Here is a 19290-nt window from a genome sequence, read left to right on the forward strand (position 1 = left end):
AGAACTTCTGGACACTGTTCTGTGAAGTTATATCATGACAGGTTACAGTTCTGGGTGTGTTCCTCCGCATAACATGCTCTGCACATGTGAACTGTTTGTTCCTCCACCTCTCTGCTGCTCAAACAAGTCCCACATACCTTTGACCCAGTTTTCAGCGGATTTCTAGGAAAAAAGAGCACAGAGCTGTACAGCAAAAAAAAAGAAGTGGGCTGGTTTATCCACTGAGGAAACGCATGTGGGCATGTTATTGCCATGTGATCGGAGTTCAGACAGGCAAAAGAAATAGTATCTGCACCCCCACCTCCCAGCTAAGCCCCTATATACTTTATAGAGCTGGCATTCCTCCAAGGCCTCTGGTTTCCTCTACAGTTGACAGTCAGCACACGAAAGCAAGGATTTCTCCCAGTAGCAGCAGCAGCAGCACTGCAGGATTTATTGTTTTTTACACTGGTAAATCATGTAAATGGCATCAAATTAAAGATCCTACATGTTTTTGAATCACTTTATATGCAGATCATTTACAATGAACATGACATAGCTGCTGTCTTTGAGAATATATCTATCCACTTTATATTTGAAAGTTAAAACGTATTGGTTTGAGGAATGCCTGGTAGCTTAATAGAAATTAAAAAATGCTGGACTTCTGTGTATGGCAGAAGTTTGCATCGTGAAAGAACATGTTTTACAGCAACAATTCTGACATGAAATCAATAACAGCTTCTCCAGAATAAATGTGTGTTAGAAAAGTGAAAGTGCACAAAAAGACTTCTAAAAGCTGCTCAGCCTGCTTAGTTTCTATGAGGTAAAGGGAGGGTTTTCCATTAACCAGCTGTATATCACTCACATGTGATGAGGGAGGAGTGTGTGTCTGTATGCGATCGAGCGTTCAGCCGCAAACATTGATGTACGAGAGACTCCTTCAGGCTCACGTGCGAGCTGAGGAAAATCATTACCACGTATTCCTCATGCAGATTTCCTTTTAGTTTTTATTAAAACATTCATTTTAAATACACATACATTATGCACAAAATAGCATTTGAGGCCCTTTTACAACAAAGGTTTTTATCATAGAACGTAATCTCTTACTTTAAAAATCATCACATGCTTATGGAGTCTTTGTACAGTATGTAGTAGTGTATGTAACCTTTGTAATTTACATTTTTAAATTATCTGCAGAAAAATTTGAAAGTGAGAATATAAATGTCAAATCAGATGTTTCCCTTTTTCAAGCACCGAACACCCTTCAACATGTTTTGTGGGACCTAATTTCCCTTTAACCCAGTATAAAACCATTCTTACACGTGGAGTGCCTTGTGGAGTTTTCCTATGTGGCTCCCAACAGCATTGGTTTCTGTTCTGGGGTCTTGATCCCCCCCACAGTCACTGAAAATGTTCAGAACCGCTGCCTCGATGGAGAAGAGGTGCTCATCCTCCACCTCGGGGCAGGACAGCCTCATGAACTCGGCCAGCCGGACCAGGTAGTCAATGTTGTGGCCCGTGCTGCCCCTGCAGATGGTGATCTGGGCAGCGATCTCCTTTTCCGAGGCCGGCCCCAAGTAGATGGGGTTGTTAGAGGTGGCGATGTAGACGAGGGCCAGCAGTGGAGCCTGGCCTTTGTCCTTTGGGATGAACTCCACCATCTGTGTTATATAGCCGCCGAACACCACCTCTCTCATTTTCAGGTACTGAAGGGATTCTTCAATCTGGGAGTCAGTGACTTCGTAGGCCACGCCCCATGTGCAAGCCTGCAGGGAGAAGAGACAGAGAGGAGAATCACTAGAGAGCACAGACAGATTAAATGATAATTATGAAGGAATGCAGACAGCTCATCTGAGTATTCTGCCAACACCTCAGGCAAATATTAAGCAAACAAACATTGATAGAAAAAATGACAAATAAAAGAATCATGGATGAATCACTGAGACTCATCGAAACTGATTATTCATTTTTATGGCTTAGGTTTGACTAAAATGTTTCATGACCAAAGTGATCATTTCAATAGGACCGATTCCCTCATTTTCATGTCCAGAACTTTTTGTAAATTGTGGTGACCAGAGGAGGCCACTGCAAATGATCTGCCACCTGTCCATTGCACTTTTTATGGTGCTCTACTGTACATCATATATTTTGTATGTATCTGCATGTATTTTTTACTTCTTTGCTGGGAGAAACCAAATTTCTTTGCTATTATAGTAAATTGACATTCCTGAACCGAGGAAGTTTTCAAAACACAAACTTCATCAGCTCCAGTGACTGGGGTTAAAGAAATATCTTTCTCTGGTGTTTTTCATGGAAGAATAATGGTATAGAAAGTGATATAAATAGACTAGTATGTAGTAGGCTATAGACGGGATATATAGGGGTGGAATTCACTTCTACACCCTGATGTTTTGTGCATGGTATTAAAATAGACAGAGAGCTTCATGCTTACCTCCTCATCCTCCACCAGTGTGACCACTCTGCCTGGCTGCAGAATACAAACAGGACACACACACAGTGAAAATCACACAACACCAACAAATGATTTACTTCATACCAACACACAATAAGTAGAACAATTATAAGGAAAAATCACGTAAAATAATCAGGAAATATTATTTAATGGTAAATGAAGTATGTATCTCACCTTTGCCTTGTCCCCTCTGTAGAAATCATCTCCATGCCAGAATCGTCTCTTGTATCCTTTAATGTGACCGATGTTGCTCCTTTTATAAGCAAACCCAGGTTTCCACACTAAGGATCCGTATCCAAATATCCACAGGCTGCTATTTTCCTTCATGATGTCCAGAGGCTTCATTGTGGGCTGTGATTTACAGACAGCAGTTCTCTGGAGTTTCCACTCGTGTTTCTACTGCCCTACACATTTCAGCACATCACACAGTCTGTAATCACCTTTTAACAAACCCTGGTACGATTCTTAGAGAGAGCAGAGTCTGTTACCGGACACAGATCCGTCCAAAAGCTGCCTGGATGTGAGGTGTTTCTCTTCTGACTGTACCTTCTGGTACAATAACACATGTATTTGTTGTTCAGACGACGTCAGAGCGAGGCGGTCTCGACCAATGAAACGTCGCAAAAGGCGGGCTCAGAAAACGGATGAACCAATCAGGGTCGGTTTAGTAGTGGCAGGTATAATTAGCATGTGGAGCTGGGACTTTTTCTCGGGGCAACGTGGAGGAGAGATTTCGTGTTGAACTGTTTTTTTTACCAACTCTATTTCTTTTTTCTTTCTTTCTTTCTTTCTTTCTTTCTTTCTTTCTTTCTTTCTTTCTTTCTTTCTTTCTTTCTTTCTTTCTTTCTTTCTTTCTTTCTTTCTTTCTTTCTTTCTTTCTTTCTTTCTTTCTTCTAGTGCATACAAGTTTCACAAAAGTTATAAAGAAGAAATTCATAAATTATCATGTGCAATATTCCTTTTTTATTTCATGTACAATATCACTTCTACAATTATGTAGTATTCTAGTAAATGTCCTGGATGTGGGATAGTAAAAGGATTATCGTATAGCATGAGTAACTTTAAATTTTCAAGTGCAATACTTACTTCCTATCTCGTGTAGTACTTTTTCTATTCCTATTTTAGTGTAGTTTTTTATTTATTCTTGTATATTTTTTAATAACTTACCTGTGTTTTTATTTATTCAGGCATTGGTTTCCTCTTACTCAGCATTACACAAGATATTTTTATGTTTCACTCTTTAAAAAAAAAAAAAAGTTGTCTTATGTTACTCAAACTTTGGAGCAAAATCAATAATCTTGTAATCAGGTAAACTTCTGTCTTCTCTTATTTCATACAGTGAAAGCAACCCACTGTAGATCCAAACAAATGACTATCAAGTGCTGCAGTCAGCAGATTGCACAATAGTTACTGCCCAGCTCATAACAATTATTCATTTTCTGCTTCACCATGTTATTCCTTTTCATTGATGTGGGAGCACCTATTGTATCCCTCAGGGTCAAACAGTCAGTGATAGGCCAGCAGGTATAATCACATTACCTATTAATAGGAGGGACTGTTATATCTGTTCTCCCGTAAGCTCATTAGGTGTCTGTGTTCTGCATAGACGTGTCCAGTCCACCGGTGTGACCGCGAAGGCCGAACACTCACTGTGCATGATATTTGATGAGCTAAGATTTTACAGTGGAGTACTTCCACAAAAAAGCTCACTGCCCCCATGTGGTGGGTAGAGACATAGCTCCGTTCCTGCCGGGACATTACTTGGAAGGGGTCAGGTTAATAAAGAACACAGTGTTCAAAGTGACAGGGATTGGCTGGTTTGTTATGACCCTCTCATTTATGGAGGCTTGACAGCAGCTGGGCATGTGTGGGCCCCTGTTTGCTGCTGCTGACACTTAAGGGCATATACAGATTTTCTCTCACTTCCACCCACACACACCTTACAGCCACAGGCCGATCACTTATCTCCAGACATCATATCTCATCTATGGCATATTTAAGAGGTACGGTTACTCAAATATCTTCAGAGAAGCAGATTAAAGTAGAAAGATCACACAGACTCTTCATTTTCACATACAGATTGTTTTTAAATATATATCTTTTTTTTTGTTTGTGTATTTCCTTACATTTCCAGGCCAATTACAACACTGTCCACTGAATGATTGTTAGCACATTTGATTTCACATCACACTGACACAGGACATACAGTAGGCACGGAGTCATTAGAACTGCTACCGGGCCGAATACAGTATATACGACTGCATCTATAGACGCTGTAGAAGCCACTTCCACACCAGCTGACACACATGTAAGGTTTCTAGATGATTCCAACATTAAAATTAGGATCGCTATCTGACCACATGTACACTCAACCACCGAAGACCAACAAACAAGCAGTGTACCAGATATGTATTCATTGTTTTCTTCTTTTATATAACAAAACAAAAAATTATAACAATAAAATAAAACACCAACAGACGCTTTAAAAATAAATTCACCTTTTTGGGGACATCCACTTAAAAACAGATGTACAAATCATACTTCTAATCTCCACGTATAAATATACAGTATATACAAAATAATCTTATAAAACATAGAGCGAGATCAGTGCTTCATAATCTTAAATTACTAATGGAATACTAATCTTACAAAACAACATTATTAGTTCAGTAATTTCCTCTGAAGGCGTCCTTGGTACGATAGTCACTTCATGTATTTCTTTGTCTTTATCAAAGGGTGATCTTGCATAAGGTAAATCAAGGCCCTATCAAGACTTTCTCTGCATGGCGCTATAGCGTATTGCATCTTTTGATCTTCCCTTTATCTCCACGTTGCTGTGCAAAGGAATCAAGATAAGGCGGGGCACAATGTTTTGTTGAAACATGTATATAAGGCTTTCTGATCTAGGCTTCATACAATCTTTATTTTTAAAAAAGGATTTGATTTACAAAAAATGAAAACTGATAACCTTATTCTTCAAAAATGAACCGTTTTCAGTAGTTGTTTTTTCCCTTTTTGTCATTAAGCACAATGCTGATTCCCCCCCCATTTGTTTGCATAGCGCATTGCAGGCCACAGAAACATGGAAAAGGCTGGCTACCTCCACAGGCTTGTTGGCAGTAAGTTGATTTGTCGATTGCTGATTACTGCAATAAGGTGGGGAGGAGCACGTGAGGATAAAGTCCTTTTCTTCTCAATCAACACGCAGGCATGAGCGTCTCGGTGTGTTGCCCTCGGACGAACTTGGACGGAGCCGACAAGGGTTTGAGTGGAAAAACATCAAAGGCGCATCCACAAGTCAGATTTGCTCATTGTTTTTCTCCAGTCGTATTTTTTTTTCAGTCTTTACATTCTCACAAAGTTTAGAGGCTTTTAGTACTATTGCATTCGACGAGCACACCGGCTCCATCCAGTTATCAAGTTTTTTCAAGAGCAGCAACTTTCATTTAAATAAATCCCAGTCTCTCCACACGTGTAAACAGTCCAAAGGAACTCCAAATGTGGATGATACATAACGTCTTCCATGTATTATACCTGAGAGAGGAGATGATAGAAAAATGAGATGAAAGGTGAAAATCACTCAAGCAGAAACAATGCAGGTCACAAGCTGAATGAAATGAATTCTGAACAAAACTTACCTCAGTTGCAATGATGCATTCGTTTTTCTCCTCTGCTATTACAAAGACGGACTGGTACATCGAATCTCTGGAAGAACATATTGTCGATACTCTACACTCTGGTCTTTCACTGTAAAGTAAAGATACATCATAACAGTTACTGAGGATGTGTCTTACACTGAACCTTGATTTTCCTTTCATCAACATTTAAAAATCTTATGTCATACTCAATGACAAAAACATACTTCAGAAAACACAACTGAAACGAAAAGGAACTGAAATGAAAAAGCGTCTCCACTCACCTGTACATTCTACTCAGATGCTTTTTGTCTTCTCTCGTCTTTTCACAGTTGTCATCTTTGTCCAGAAGAGACATTTCGTCCTTGTACCCCATAGAGGTTTTATAGTCCAGGTGGTAGTGGTTGATGTGTTTGTGATTCGACTTTTCCCTGGGACAGTCCACCTCCTGATCTATCATTTTATTAGTATTCTTGAGGTCTAGAGAAGAGATGAGGTTGTCTTTCTGAAAGTCCACCTTGGAGAGGTTGTTCATAGTCTCTGAGTTCCGCTCCTTGGTTCTCTGCTTCTTGATGTGACGTATTAGCACCACGACCATGCCGAAAAGCACCAGAACAGCCACCAGGCCTGCTCCCAAGCTGATGGCTGCCAGGCTCAGCTTGTCATAGGACTCCCAGCCTATGTTTGGGCTGGGGGTGTTGGCTAAAGGCACATCGCTGGTCTGGCACTGGGGTCCGCTGTAATGGGCAGGGCAGAGGCAGGCCGGCGGGCCTGTGGCTCCCGTGGTGCAGGTCCCTCCATTCAAGCAGGGCCAAGAGGCACAGCGGTCGGTGGCCTTGTCGCAGTGGCGGCCCTTGTACCCTGGGGGGCAGTCGCAGGTGTAGTCGTTAATGCGGTCGATGCAGGTGGAGCCATTTGCACAGGGGTTTCGGGCACACTCGTCGATGTTGATCTCACAGCTGAGTCCTGTGAAGCCTGAGCGACAGCTGCACAGTCGCAGGTTACCTTGGGTCACACAATGTCCACCTATTGAAAACAAAACATTATTGTCGACGCCTCACTCGTACATATTATTTCTAAAACAAATAATCATAGAGCCAATAATTATTTTTCATGTAGAGGGAATGATGTATTACCGTTTTTGCATTGCAGTGCGGTGCATTTATCCACCTTCATCTCACAGTTGAGTCCAGTGTATCCTGCTTGACACTCACAAATGTAGCTATTCCCATGATCTCTCTCTTTGCACCTGCCACTGTGGAAGCAGGGTGTGTCTGCACAGGTCAGCATCTTGTTCTCACAGCGAGTCCCTTCAAACCCCGGCAGGCACTCACAACTATAGCCGTCCTCAGAGTCCTGCAGGGAGAAGAGGATATAGAGTTTATCAAAATGCTCCCTTTCAGATGTTTTATTAATCGCATCCTGTTCCAGACTGCCCCTAACAAACCCCATTATCCTCAGTCTGTATTCTATTTTCAGAACACGCTCTGTGAACTGGGTCAACCAGTGACTTGACAATCGATAGCATCCTCCTGGACAAGCAGATAAACTGAGGCGAAAACAAAAACAGGAAAGCCTGTGTTGTGGGAAAGGAGAGAGAGAGACTTCCGCACTCACCAGGCAGTGGCCTCCGTTTTGACAGGGCTGGCTGTGACACTCCCCGACCTCGAAATCACAGTTGACCCCGTTGAAGCCTGGCAAGCAGGTGCAGGTGTAGCTGCCGTGGCCCGTGTTCATGCATGTGGCCCCGTTGGCACAGGGTTTGTGATGGGTGCAGTAGTTCAGATCTGAAAACAAATGCGTGGAAACATCACTGACGGAACCAGCGGGGCTATATTGAGGCTTTTATTTAGAGAAACAAATATATCATGCCGTTTCCTTAGTTAGCTTTCTTTCATGTTTGCAGCTCAGAGAAAGTATAGTTACACACCTTGGTCACAAAAGATGCCTCCCCAGCCTTCTTTGCAGGTGCACTGCCACGGATCTTTACAGGTACCATGTTTACAGGACGGATGGAGTTTACACACATCACAAAAGAGTCCCTGCCAGCCCTCTCTGCACCTGTTCACACATTAAACAGTTCAACATGACTGCAGGCTCACACACACACACACACACTGACTCACACCCATGGTCATGTTGTGTATTTTATCCATATAACATAGGTTCTTACTAGTTAATACCGATAAATACATAACACAAAATAAGGAAATGATATGCAATACTCATTAGAGAAGTATAAGTGAGGCTTGTTTAATTATAAGCTATATTTTGATAACTAAAAAGGAAAAGAAAAAGAAAGAGATATAACTAAACATATGGAATTTAAATTAAGAATAAAAACATCTTTACATAACTTATACAAATAAATATGTATCTTTTATGCATTGTTTATTCTGTAAAACAAAAGTTTTCGTGTCGGCAAACACACACCCAGATAAACCGGTAAACTCTTATAACAATAAACTAATATTAATAATAGTAATATATTTGTTTATCTGTTCTTAGTATTGTGTGTTATGACTGAGGATCCCTCCATGACAGAATATTTAATCATCTTAATTAAAAAACTAGAATACTCACTTGCACTCTCCAGGTAATGTACAGTTTCCATTCATCTCATTGCAGCCATTAAGACAGATTGCTGGAAAAAACAACATGGATATTCAAACCTGGAGATTTTTTTATTTTGCATTTACAACAGGCAGTTGATAAGGATTTTTATCACCTAGTGATGGTTGTCTTTGCACAATAAAACAAACCCTGCTGATACCTGGCCTTATCAGCGGACAAATATGATTTACTGCTCTGTGCTTATGTGTGTGTTTATGTGCCAGTGATTTTGCATGGGTTCATATCTAGTGTTAAAACGGCAGCTCGCTTGTGGAGCAGATGCTTGTTTTCAGATAAATAAAAAAAAAGCAGGACAGCTGCCCCATTGTTATGGGTGGGCTGTCCGAGCCCCGTGCAGCTGCCCCCCGGCACCGCCTCAACAATGGAGGGCCGCACTTTAGTGGCGCGTGGCGACCGATAATGCCGCGATTAACCTCGGCGCGTGCTGCTGCGCGACCACCGCCCCGGATTAACAGTGCGCGCGCCCGCGGAGAAAGTGCGCCAAAAGCTGTGCACTTCCGCGTGCGTGTTTCAACCGAACGCCTGCTCTACCGGAAACAAAACACCTGAGGTCACGACAATAAAACTGTACAGGAAGCTTAACATGTGATGCTCCCAATTTATTTAATTTTTTTATTAATTTTGTTGTTTTTGATTTGGATCAAAGGCACAGAAAAGGTAATTTATATTGTTCTCATTGTGTTTCAGTTTCATTTCAGGCCGAGTTCACTTCATGGAGCAGCAGTGTGGACCCTTTGCCTAAAAGCTGACTCCTGATCTTCTTTATCACAAACAAAGAAAAGAAAAAGTGTCCATATGGTGTCTTTACTCTTGCTTACGTTCTTGGCAGTATGCTCCCTTCCATCCCGGCAGACAGGCCTTTTGCCCGTCTGGGTTGCAGGTGTAGTGGCCAAAGTGGTCGTCTCTCGATGCGCATATCATGGAACAAGTGTCCCCGTAGTAATGTTCATTGCAGATGAACCGGTATGAGTACCTTAGCTCCGTCTGCGTCCCATGAGTGGTCCCATCCAGGGACCACTCACTCCCTATTCCCAACTGTCTTTGGGTGGCATAAGAGCCAATCAAGAAATCAGTGTTGGTGGTGTCTGCGGAAGAAAAACATTGGAAAGGTTATGATTACAGGAAGAAGATGCTGTTATAAATTCAAATCAGTGATGTAGTTCATTAATCTAATAGCGTGGGAACTCATGAAATGTCCTCTTCTCTTCACTTGAGACCATTATTTCCCCCCCACTGAAGCATCCAAACAAAAAAAGGTGTAAGATCCAGGAAAGGGCTATCAATGGGATTTTTTGGCAGGGCTTCACATTCCCACTCGGGCCTGCACACTTTCCCATGCAGGCCAAAAATAAAACAGGGGAAGTTGATTGTGTTGGACAGATGTGACTGGGAGGAATTGTCGTGTGACTCATAAGGCATCCTAACAAACACGGATCCATGACGCTGAACACGCCAGATGCACTTGCCAGCACTTAAATGCGTTGATTGAGGGCTACAGATTAAAATGTGTGATAGGCAATGTATAGGCTTTATACTGCATATCTCCCTCTACTGGTGGACTGAGAGTTGTGCAACGAGTCCTCACCTCCAGGTTGGTCCGCTGCAGGAGAATACCAGGCTTCAATAACTAGGGAGAAAGCACCCTGCGGGGAAAAAGTCAAGAAATAAATATCACCCTAAATGAATATACATTTACATATAAAGAGAAGTTGCACTAATAGTTTATAAGTTATAAATAAGTTAGTTGATATCTGAATAAATCGGCCATCTGACTTTTACGCACAACACTGGATCACAATAAACCACGTTTCGTCTGCTTTACAACATTTGGCTTTGATAAATATGTATTTCCATGACATGTAAAATATATATGTTGTATTTAATTAATTGTGGTGCATGTTGTGTTATGTTCATTTGATGACATAGTCTATCCAGTTAGTTTTTTTAATCGAATAATGTGTTTTCAGTGGAACTTTTTGACCGAGGACGCCTGGTTATTTATTTCGCATATCGTTCAGTTTATTGCTTAAACATTAATTTTATATTATCATTATTATTTATATTACACCATGATCAATCTACATATGTCTGTGTGTGTGAAGCCATGCGTCCTTGCGCCGGGGCTGGTGCTCTCTTACCGGCCAGGTGCAGTTGAGCGGTAGACGCAGCCTGGCGTCCGGCCGGATGCTGAAGGAGTCGGTGCCCAGGACAGGTGTGGCAGCTTGGCCGAATATGCAGCGTCCGGGAGACACCGGCTTCTGAAAGTTCTTCAAGCAAACCCTGAAATAAGTCCTGCAGCCGCTCATGCTGCAGCTGAGTCCGTTTGCCAGCAAACCTTTAGTATTCTGAAAGTGATGGAGATCCAGCTCGAACACACCTGATCCCAGAACCTATACAAAGATATGAATTGTGAGCAAAACTAAAGCAATGCAGCATTTTTATATTCCGAAATAATGCATATTAAGTTATAATGATAAAATAATACCTGAGTAAATAATGATAAAACTATTGTAAGGATAGAGGTGAACCAAACGGCCATCCTTTAGAGTTTGATGTGCGTATCCTAAAAAATCAGTGAGTCCTCCCACAAAAACAAAACGCTCCTATTCCAAGTGTGACGGCACAAAACGGAGTGATGGCAAAATAAATATAATCCTCCAAAAGCCTGCGGGACAAGAGCCAGCTCCACGATCCGTATCCAGAAAAAAAAAGTTGAGTTATCCAGTGCTCAGAGGTTAGACAAGTATCAGTAACGTCAATATCCACAAGTGAGTCATTCTGCGGTCTTTACGTTGCCCATCCATCGTGGCGCTCAGACGTGCTCTGAGTTTGCTGATGTGCCGATGCGAGGCTGGTGCTGCCGACGGGGATGCGAGAGCGTGGCGGAGCATCAGCGCATAGCAGCTGCAGTGGAGGGTGTCTGACGTCCCTCCCCGTTTATATACCGCGGTGTGGTGTCATTACACGGACACTGTCGGTCAGCAAACACCGCCCACCCTCCTCTCCACCTTCCTTCTGCTTCAAGCAGCATAAACAGTCATTATAACGTTTGGGGGAGAACGTGTTTTTAATTCACCTGGTCCAGAAGAAAAAACGAAATTTGCTGCGCTACAGCAGATTGTTAATCCTTGAAAACAAAACTAAGGTTTATTGCAAAACAATATTCATTCATTGTGATATTATCGATTAAAGCAATAAGGGAAAAATTATACGAGAGTAGGAAAATCAGGCATCGCTGTTGGTGCGTCTTTACGCGCCTGGAATCATCGTGCGCCTTTTACGCTTATGGTTTTACAACCTTCTCTCTGGTTTCTTGTGTCAATTTTTGTTAAAGACAAAATGGAGAGATGACTCATTCACTAATTTATAACTCTAATATTATAGATTGACACATACAGGCGGCCCGTGCTGGTAAATTCGCTGTTGGCCACCAGAGACATTAAACATCCAAACAATATAAAATCAATTAGGACAAAAAGAAAATCAGGGATCACGGTTTCTCGGCGGGTCTCTACGCGCCAGGACGCACCGTGCTCCTTTCACGCTTCTGGTTTTACATCCTTCTCTCTTGTTTCTTGTGTTTATTTTAGATAAAGAAAGGATGGAGAGATAACTCCACAGCTGTATGATAATGGAGTCACATTGTTGCAAACACATGGTGTCACTCATAAATCAGCTGAGGAGCCCGCATTTTACTAAAGACTAAAACAGATCATCCAAGTCTTTTAGTGTAAAGATTTGAAATCAATATTTAAGATATTGTGTATCTAAATATCATTTTTACATATTTCCTTCATATTCACAAACACTTATTGGATTTTTATCATTCGGAATGCTTGTGTGTTTTGACACACAGAAACATACACACACATGTAGAGATGTACATTCATTCAGGTTGCACACAGGGAGGAAAAGGGACCATTATTTCACTTTACATTACTGTTTATTGTTCTTGAGTGAAATACCATAACAAGTGCAAGCACCCAGCTGTTCAGGCACTTCATTTAAAATCACAACTCATAACACCCTCAATTGAAAGCGCATTTGTATGAATTAAAGAGCAGATTGTATCCCACATGTAGCGGAACCGTGTTTGTTGAACTAACTTCCACTCTGGCCAGTTGAGAAAACTTTCTCCTCCTTTCAAGTGCATGTATAATTGTTCCAAGAGGGAAAAGAAAAATGAACTCAAAGCAGTATATAAAGGCTGCTGTGCAAATAAATTCAAAAGCCATATGCTGGGCACAGGCATTGTTACCTTTATCGCCGCTGCAGCAGGCCAACATGTCTGGGAGGATTTACAGTGAGGGAACAGGATTCAGGAGCCATTCCCTGGCCGCGAAGGTGTCTGGCTGAGGGGCTCTCCTGCAGAGATGACTTCATTTCTAACCCCCCACCTTTGACTTATAGGTTTGAGGTTCCACATTAGGGCAGAGACAATAGACCATTGAGTCTGGAGCAGTGTGAGTAAGAGGCCCAGACATCTCACGGCGCTGCTGTATTCAATTCGGAGTTCCCACCATTGAAATCGCACAGATATTGTGGCAGATCAGTGAAGCCTCGTACTGTGACTCAACCCTATTATTCCTGCTCTGATCACGGTATATAAATGACATTAATTCACTTATATAAGGCATCTTACAGGTTTATCGGACACTTAGAGTCTCATCAATTTGCTTTGTGGAGAGAAGTGTATTGAACCTTTCCTTGATACACATCAAAACATCCATACACTTTAATATTTGATGGGCCGTGGTTAAAGTTTCCGACTGCAGCTCAGGTTGCAAGTCCTTGTAAAGCCCTGGACTCTGCTAAACCAGCAGCGATGCTTGGACTGGAACGTGGAGAAGCACCTGCAGCTTTAATATTCATCTCCTGATTTTATTGCTCCTTTTATATTTGTGTATATAAATACACAGAAACCACAGCCTGAATTAAATTTAGCTGTACGAGTTATCTGCTCTTGGCCCGTGCAAACAATAATATAACACACTCTTTTCTGCTACATTGCTCTTGGATAAACACAGCCATGGAAACAGACCCACCACAGTTTCATCTGCAGTCTTGTGTAGGACATCATTTTTCTTTGTGGCAGTGTTTTGTAAAGCATGACTTCTGATTGTTGTATGGCCTCTCAGCTTGTATCCAAATCCTAAGAATAACATTTTTATTGGAAAAATTAAGAGGTTCGAAAGTGCCTATGAAAGTGCCTCTGACATATAAGGCAAGTTGCTATTCATAAGAGGCTACTTGGAATTGTTTGCTTGTTCTCTATATAGTTTAAGTCCACTTTAACTAAAAATGCTAAATAAATACAAATTAATTCATACTGTTGATTTAATCCATAAAAAATGCTGATCCTGTTTTGTCTATGTTTGATCCTGGACTGGACGACTGACTCACTGCATATTTACTCAAAACATGTTGTTGATACTAATCATTTCCAAAACACATGATTATTTGTGTCCCTCACCAATGTACCAGGCATCAAAGACCTTGTTAATTAAAATGTTCCCTGTTAAATGTCAATCTGTATTTACTGTTTTTTTATATGGTGGACACTAACTTGATTAAACAGTGACCCAGATCACATGATTTACCTGAAAGAGACATATCAAAGAGATTTATACTGTCACATCCAGATTGTATTCTTCATTCTATTTTTCTTCTCTGTAGTATTTTACCTTCTCTCATACACTGTTGGCTCGATATTTGTCAAAAGGCACAGCCACATATACTCGAATGCACGTGAATGTTGTGGGTCAAAGTTGACCAAAGTTGAACTCCACGTGAAGTCGCGCTGCAGATTCGCTTTTGTCACCGTAAGAGAAAGTTTTACTCGCTCCCTCGCTTACGTAGGATGATTTGAAGTAAAAATTAGGCAAAGGTAACGTGACATCTGCGTGTGTGTGGCTGTGCCCTTAAGTCAATTAATCTCCTGCTGTCGCCATCAGGCTCTGTACAAGCTTGAATCCTGGACTTCAGTGGATGACCACACAATAAGGAGTGGGTGGCATCTCCTCCAAGGAGAACTGCTGCTTAACTTTGGCATCCATAACGTTATAGTTCTTCGCAGAAAACACTGTATGTAGCAAAAGCTCACGGTTCTTTAAATAAATGACAGGTACAACAAAGTTTTGGTTGGTCTAGTTGGTCACAATATCCCGCTCCCCGGCCATTACGAAAGGGCTTCTTTCTTCTAAACCAGCAAAGAGTTAGTGCCATCGGAGCCACTATTTCTGCCCGAAAGACCCGAAAAAAATCTGGTTCGAGATTGAAAGCACTGGCTCCAAGCCGGCCCTTGAACTGCCCTGGTGGAGAAGCTGTATGAATCTGTTTAAATGCACTGAGATTGATCAGACCACATGCTCCCCTGTCTCTGGCCTCAAGTGTCAGTGGGTTGTGTGGCCTGATTGTGGGCAAGTGCAATAGGAACTTAGCCACAATGCAAACAGATGGCACCTTTTGGTCCAGAAAGCTGCCCCGTTAAATGCGCGGCAGTTTAACTCTTCTTTACAGCGCATTTGATCTCTATGCCTCAATCTGTCCGGGCCAATCAATGGGTCTTTTGATGTGAGCTTCCAGTAGATCGGAGGCATCTAAGCATGTCGCCCTCGGAGGAGTGATCACCTGCTGCCCCAATTAGAAGAGCAGAGGGGTTTTCCTCTTCTCACAGCACTGTGCTGTTCCCATGTCAAGACTGAGTTCACATAAATAATCACAGAAATACTGTTTCTATACCATTTGTAAATAGGAGCTTTCATTTGTTTTTTGTCAAAAAATGTTACCAATACTTCCAGAGAGAAATAATGCCCTCAAGTCGAGGATTAAATGTTGAATATATATATATTAAATGTTGAATATATATATATATATATATATATATATATATATATATAGGATAACATGTATGTTCATAGTTGGGTGCAGTAAAAAGCTAATATAAGTTCATGTGTCACTTTTCTTCCTAAAATTAAAACTGACTTGTGCTCAAGCTCTCAAACACATGTCATAAATTATCTAGTGTAGAAAATTGCTCTGGACGTCTGTTTTCACTCAGTTTCAACCTCCCTAACTTCAGCCGACATTAGGTGGGATTTCGGGCTCCTGACATTACGGTTGTCAGGGAAATAAGAGCCCGTGGTCTGTTGTGGAACTTTCCAGCCGCCCTCGTGCCACACTGTTGGCACAACACAGCCATGTCAGCACGCCTCTACCCTTACAGAAGAACCAACAACACACTTTGGTTACTGGCATCATGCTGTGATGCCTGCAAGGTGTCACTACAGCGAAATTAAGATGTCTGATGGAGGGTTACATCATGACTTCATCTACACACATGTGTAGTGCGTAAATCAGGTCGAGGGTGATCTGAGGCTATGTGTGTAATGGCTGTCTGTGTGCCAGTGTGCCAGCAGTCAGCAGTACATGCCTCCCTCCCACCATCACGAACTGTGGTGGACAGCAAGAGACAATTGCTTGTTCAATACTCGCTATTGATCCTAAAGGAGCAGCTCCACCTTTGACACTTGGACTATCAGCAGGGACCGAAGGCCTCACCACATCTGTCACTGTATCCATAGTTACTCAATGTTGTTGTCCCTCTGCTATTGCCGTTTGTTTTGCACTTGGACAGAGAATAAACACATAAAGGGCACTCCCAGCACAAAAGCCAAACATGTTTTTGTGTCTGAGCAGTTCATGAGTGATTACCAGTGCAAGGCTAATTGTGTGTGTGTGTGTGTGTGTGTGTGTGTGTGTGTGTGTGTGTGTGTGTGTGTGTGTGTGTGTGTGTGTGTGTGTCCGAATGTAGCCTTGAGGAAATCCTCCCTCAGCAGAGTCAAAGCATCATTGCTTTACGCAAGACAAAACCTCACAGCAGGAAAAAGGAAAAGAGATAAATGGTGGATGGGGAGGGGCGTGCTGGTGTGAAGAGCCCTCCAGCCAGCCAATCAGGAGGAACATCCTGAGATCCTCAGGCCTCACTGGCACAGTAATTCACACACTAATCTACCTGCTAATATGAGGTGTGAACAGGTGCATGGCCTTTAAGTGCAGCACGCTGAGTGTCTTGCTGTCTTCAAGTGGTTCAGGCAGCACAGATGGGCAGCCGGAGTTTTTCTAAATAGCTCCTCTTTGTCTTTTATTGAAGTTTCCCGGCTTTGTGAATCACGGAGACTCTTTCAAAGTAATCGTCAATATTAATCTTCAAAGTTGCAAGGGGGTTTTGGCCTCAGTGTCACCACAGGGGAAATTCAGCATATCACTGAACACCATCAGCGTCATTAGCATCTAGTAATTTCACCTCGGCATGCCCCACTGTTAGATGCTGTGATTTCGTTTGATAAGAGCCTGTGATTCTGCTTTAATTATCCAGAGACTTAATGTTCTCTTATCCGCTGTTCTTCCTCCACTTCCTGACAAGGGGCACATGACCCAGAGTACATAATACTATATTATTACCAGCAACTATGAGGCTGTGTTTTTACCCCTGTCAGTTTGGTAGTTTGTTGGTTGGTTATTGGTCAGCAGATTGGTTGGCTGGTTGTATAGATGGTTGGTCGGTTCTTTGGCTGCTTGGTTGTTTTTTCAGCATAATTGCACAAAAACTACTGAATGGATTTTCACGAAACTTGGCAGGATGGGACACTCATCAATTTAAGCATGGATACCGACAAATGGCTGGATCCATGATTTTTTTTTTATTTCTAAAACAAATAAAATCTTAATTTAAATAAAATTGGGCCGAGTGCTTTTCTAGTTTTACTTAAATAAATGGATAAACCAATTTTGACAAGGATTATAATTTCTTTCTTAAACCATTTGAAAATCCAATAATTTCATTTATCTACATATTCTACCTGTGAATCCAATTTCATGAGATTGTTGTGAATTTGTTCTTGTGGTGTAGGAGAGTAATGTTTTAGGACTATACAAATGGATCTGGAAGTGCAAAGACTGAAATTCAATATTGTTTCTTCGTCCCACCAAGGAGTCATCAGAAGCTTTCAGCAGCAATCGGAGTGAAATGTGACCATTTGTTTGAATTCCATGTAGTTAGCTGAACTGTTGCCGACCTCATAACTGCTCATTGTGTACAAACACAAGCCCATCTTCACTCTGCAGGACAAACAGATATAAACCCTTTTGTGCAGAGTGATTGTTATGTCGACTTAGGGCCTGGACACGATGTTAACAGGAGTGTGCTGCACAGATGGAAGATGTATTCATTTCCACTGCCAGTTTGTGTTCCTGTGGCTAATGAGTTGGTGGGCTTCACGCCATGTTTGACATCATTCAAGCCTCTGTCCATGCTTAGCAAGCCTTGCGCTGAGACAACAGGGGCTGCCTGGGTGCCGTTTGATTAATTCTCCCAGTGGTGAGGAGTCTGGGTGCAGCCTGTTTGTCTAGTGAAGGCTCATTGAGGCTGGATCTTCATGTAGCAGGGCTTTATGTTTATAGTGATGAATGTGTTCTCACAGGGCCTAACTAGCAGTCTGCAGCAGGGATGCGTTCGGCCTAATTTCTGAAGTCGGGTCTGTAGCGCAGGGGGAGATCCCTCGCTGCCAGGCCTAATGGCTGTGGCGTGTTGTTCCAGCTTGACCCCACCAGTCCCCAGTTGCCTCAGTTCTTTATCCTTTGACTTGGCTCTCATGGGCAAATTTTCATGTCTCTGTCCAATATTTGACATCTCTCAAGAACTCTCCAGACCATAGTCAAACTTTTAATATTCCATCATTGTAAAAATGTGTCGCATTTTAAACAGCACATTTCTTCCTTATGTGGAATAACTGTGCACAACGAGTGAGTGAGAGAAGCGATTCCTCATCGCCATTCAGTGGTGGAGCGACAGAACGATGCCTGCTATGCTGCTTTTGGATGCAAACATTTTTGATTTTTTTTCTCTCAAAGCTGGAACATTTCTTATGGATTTAGATGACGGAAATTAATCTTTCTGTTCAGAGTTGTGTTCTCACACATTCGACTTTGATTTATTAGTTGGGGTGATGAATGACACTGATAATGTAAGTGCAGACCTTGCACATTTAAGCAGCAGTAATTTGTTTATATTGCAGCCATGTGCTGTAGGAGGTGAACGAAAGACTGTGATGCCAGCCACATTACATAAGTTTCTTGTGTCTGCAAGTCGCAACATAAACGTCTGGCGTCATTTCAAAATAATGTTTTCAGGGGAGAAAATGGCTCATAATCCTGATTTCCTGGGAAAAAATGGAGCATAATGTGACGTACTAGTCAGGTTTCCAAGTCAGTGCTACTTTGTGATCAGTGCAAGCATGAAATACGCACATCCAACAAATTGACCAAGAAAACAGTTACTAAATTATAAATGTTTATTCATCATTTTCTAACTTTGATGAATTAGATCTTACTTATTTTATGCAGTACAATACTCACAAATGCTGTATAATGCGTTGGGGCTGATAAGGCTCTGAGAGAGCGGCAGCGTGTACCCTCTCACGGTAATTACAAACACGGTGCTATGAGAAGCTTATGTAACCCCTGAGGAGCATTCAGCTGACCTGTCACACAATACAACTCACTGAGCCT

General features: G+C 41.9%; 1 protein-coding gene and 1 pseudogene across 1 annotated transcript; both read right to left on the minus strand.

Moving 5' to 3' along the window:
- Window positions 1-968: 968 nt before the first annotated feature.
- Window positions 969-2982, minus strand: LOC133015511 (glutathione-specific gamma-glutamylcyclotransferase 1-like; annotated as a pseudogene).
- A 1864-nt stretch (window positions 2983-4846) lies between these two features.
- Window positions 4847-11614, minus strand: LOC133015723 (delta-like protein 4). Its single transcript, XM_061082989.1, has 11 exons — window positions 11207-11614; window positions 10860-11111; window positions 10307-10364; window positions 9540-9806; window positions 8671-8731; window positions 8018-8148; window positions 7705-7874; window positions 7224-7443; window positions 6372-7113; window positions 6091-6199; window positions 4847-5986 (listed from the first exon to the last, which is right to left on the minus strand). The coding sequence occupies exons 1-11, from the start codon at window positions 11258-11260 to the stop codon at window positions 5981-5983; spliced, it is 2070 nt and encodes a 689-aa protein (XP_060938972.1). The 5' UTR covers window positions 11261-11614; the 3' UTR covers window positions 4847-5980.
- Window positions 11615-19290: the final 7676 nt, after the last annotated feature.

This window comes from Limanda limanda, chromosome 12, assembly GCF_963576545.1.
Source record: "Limanda limanda chromosome 12, fLimLim1.1, whole genome shotgun sequence".
NCBI classification, from domain to species: domain Eukaryota; kingdom Metazoa; phylum Chordata; class Actinopteri; order Pleuronectiformes; family Pleuronectidae; genus Limanda; species Limanda limanda.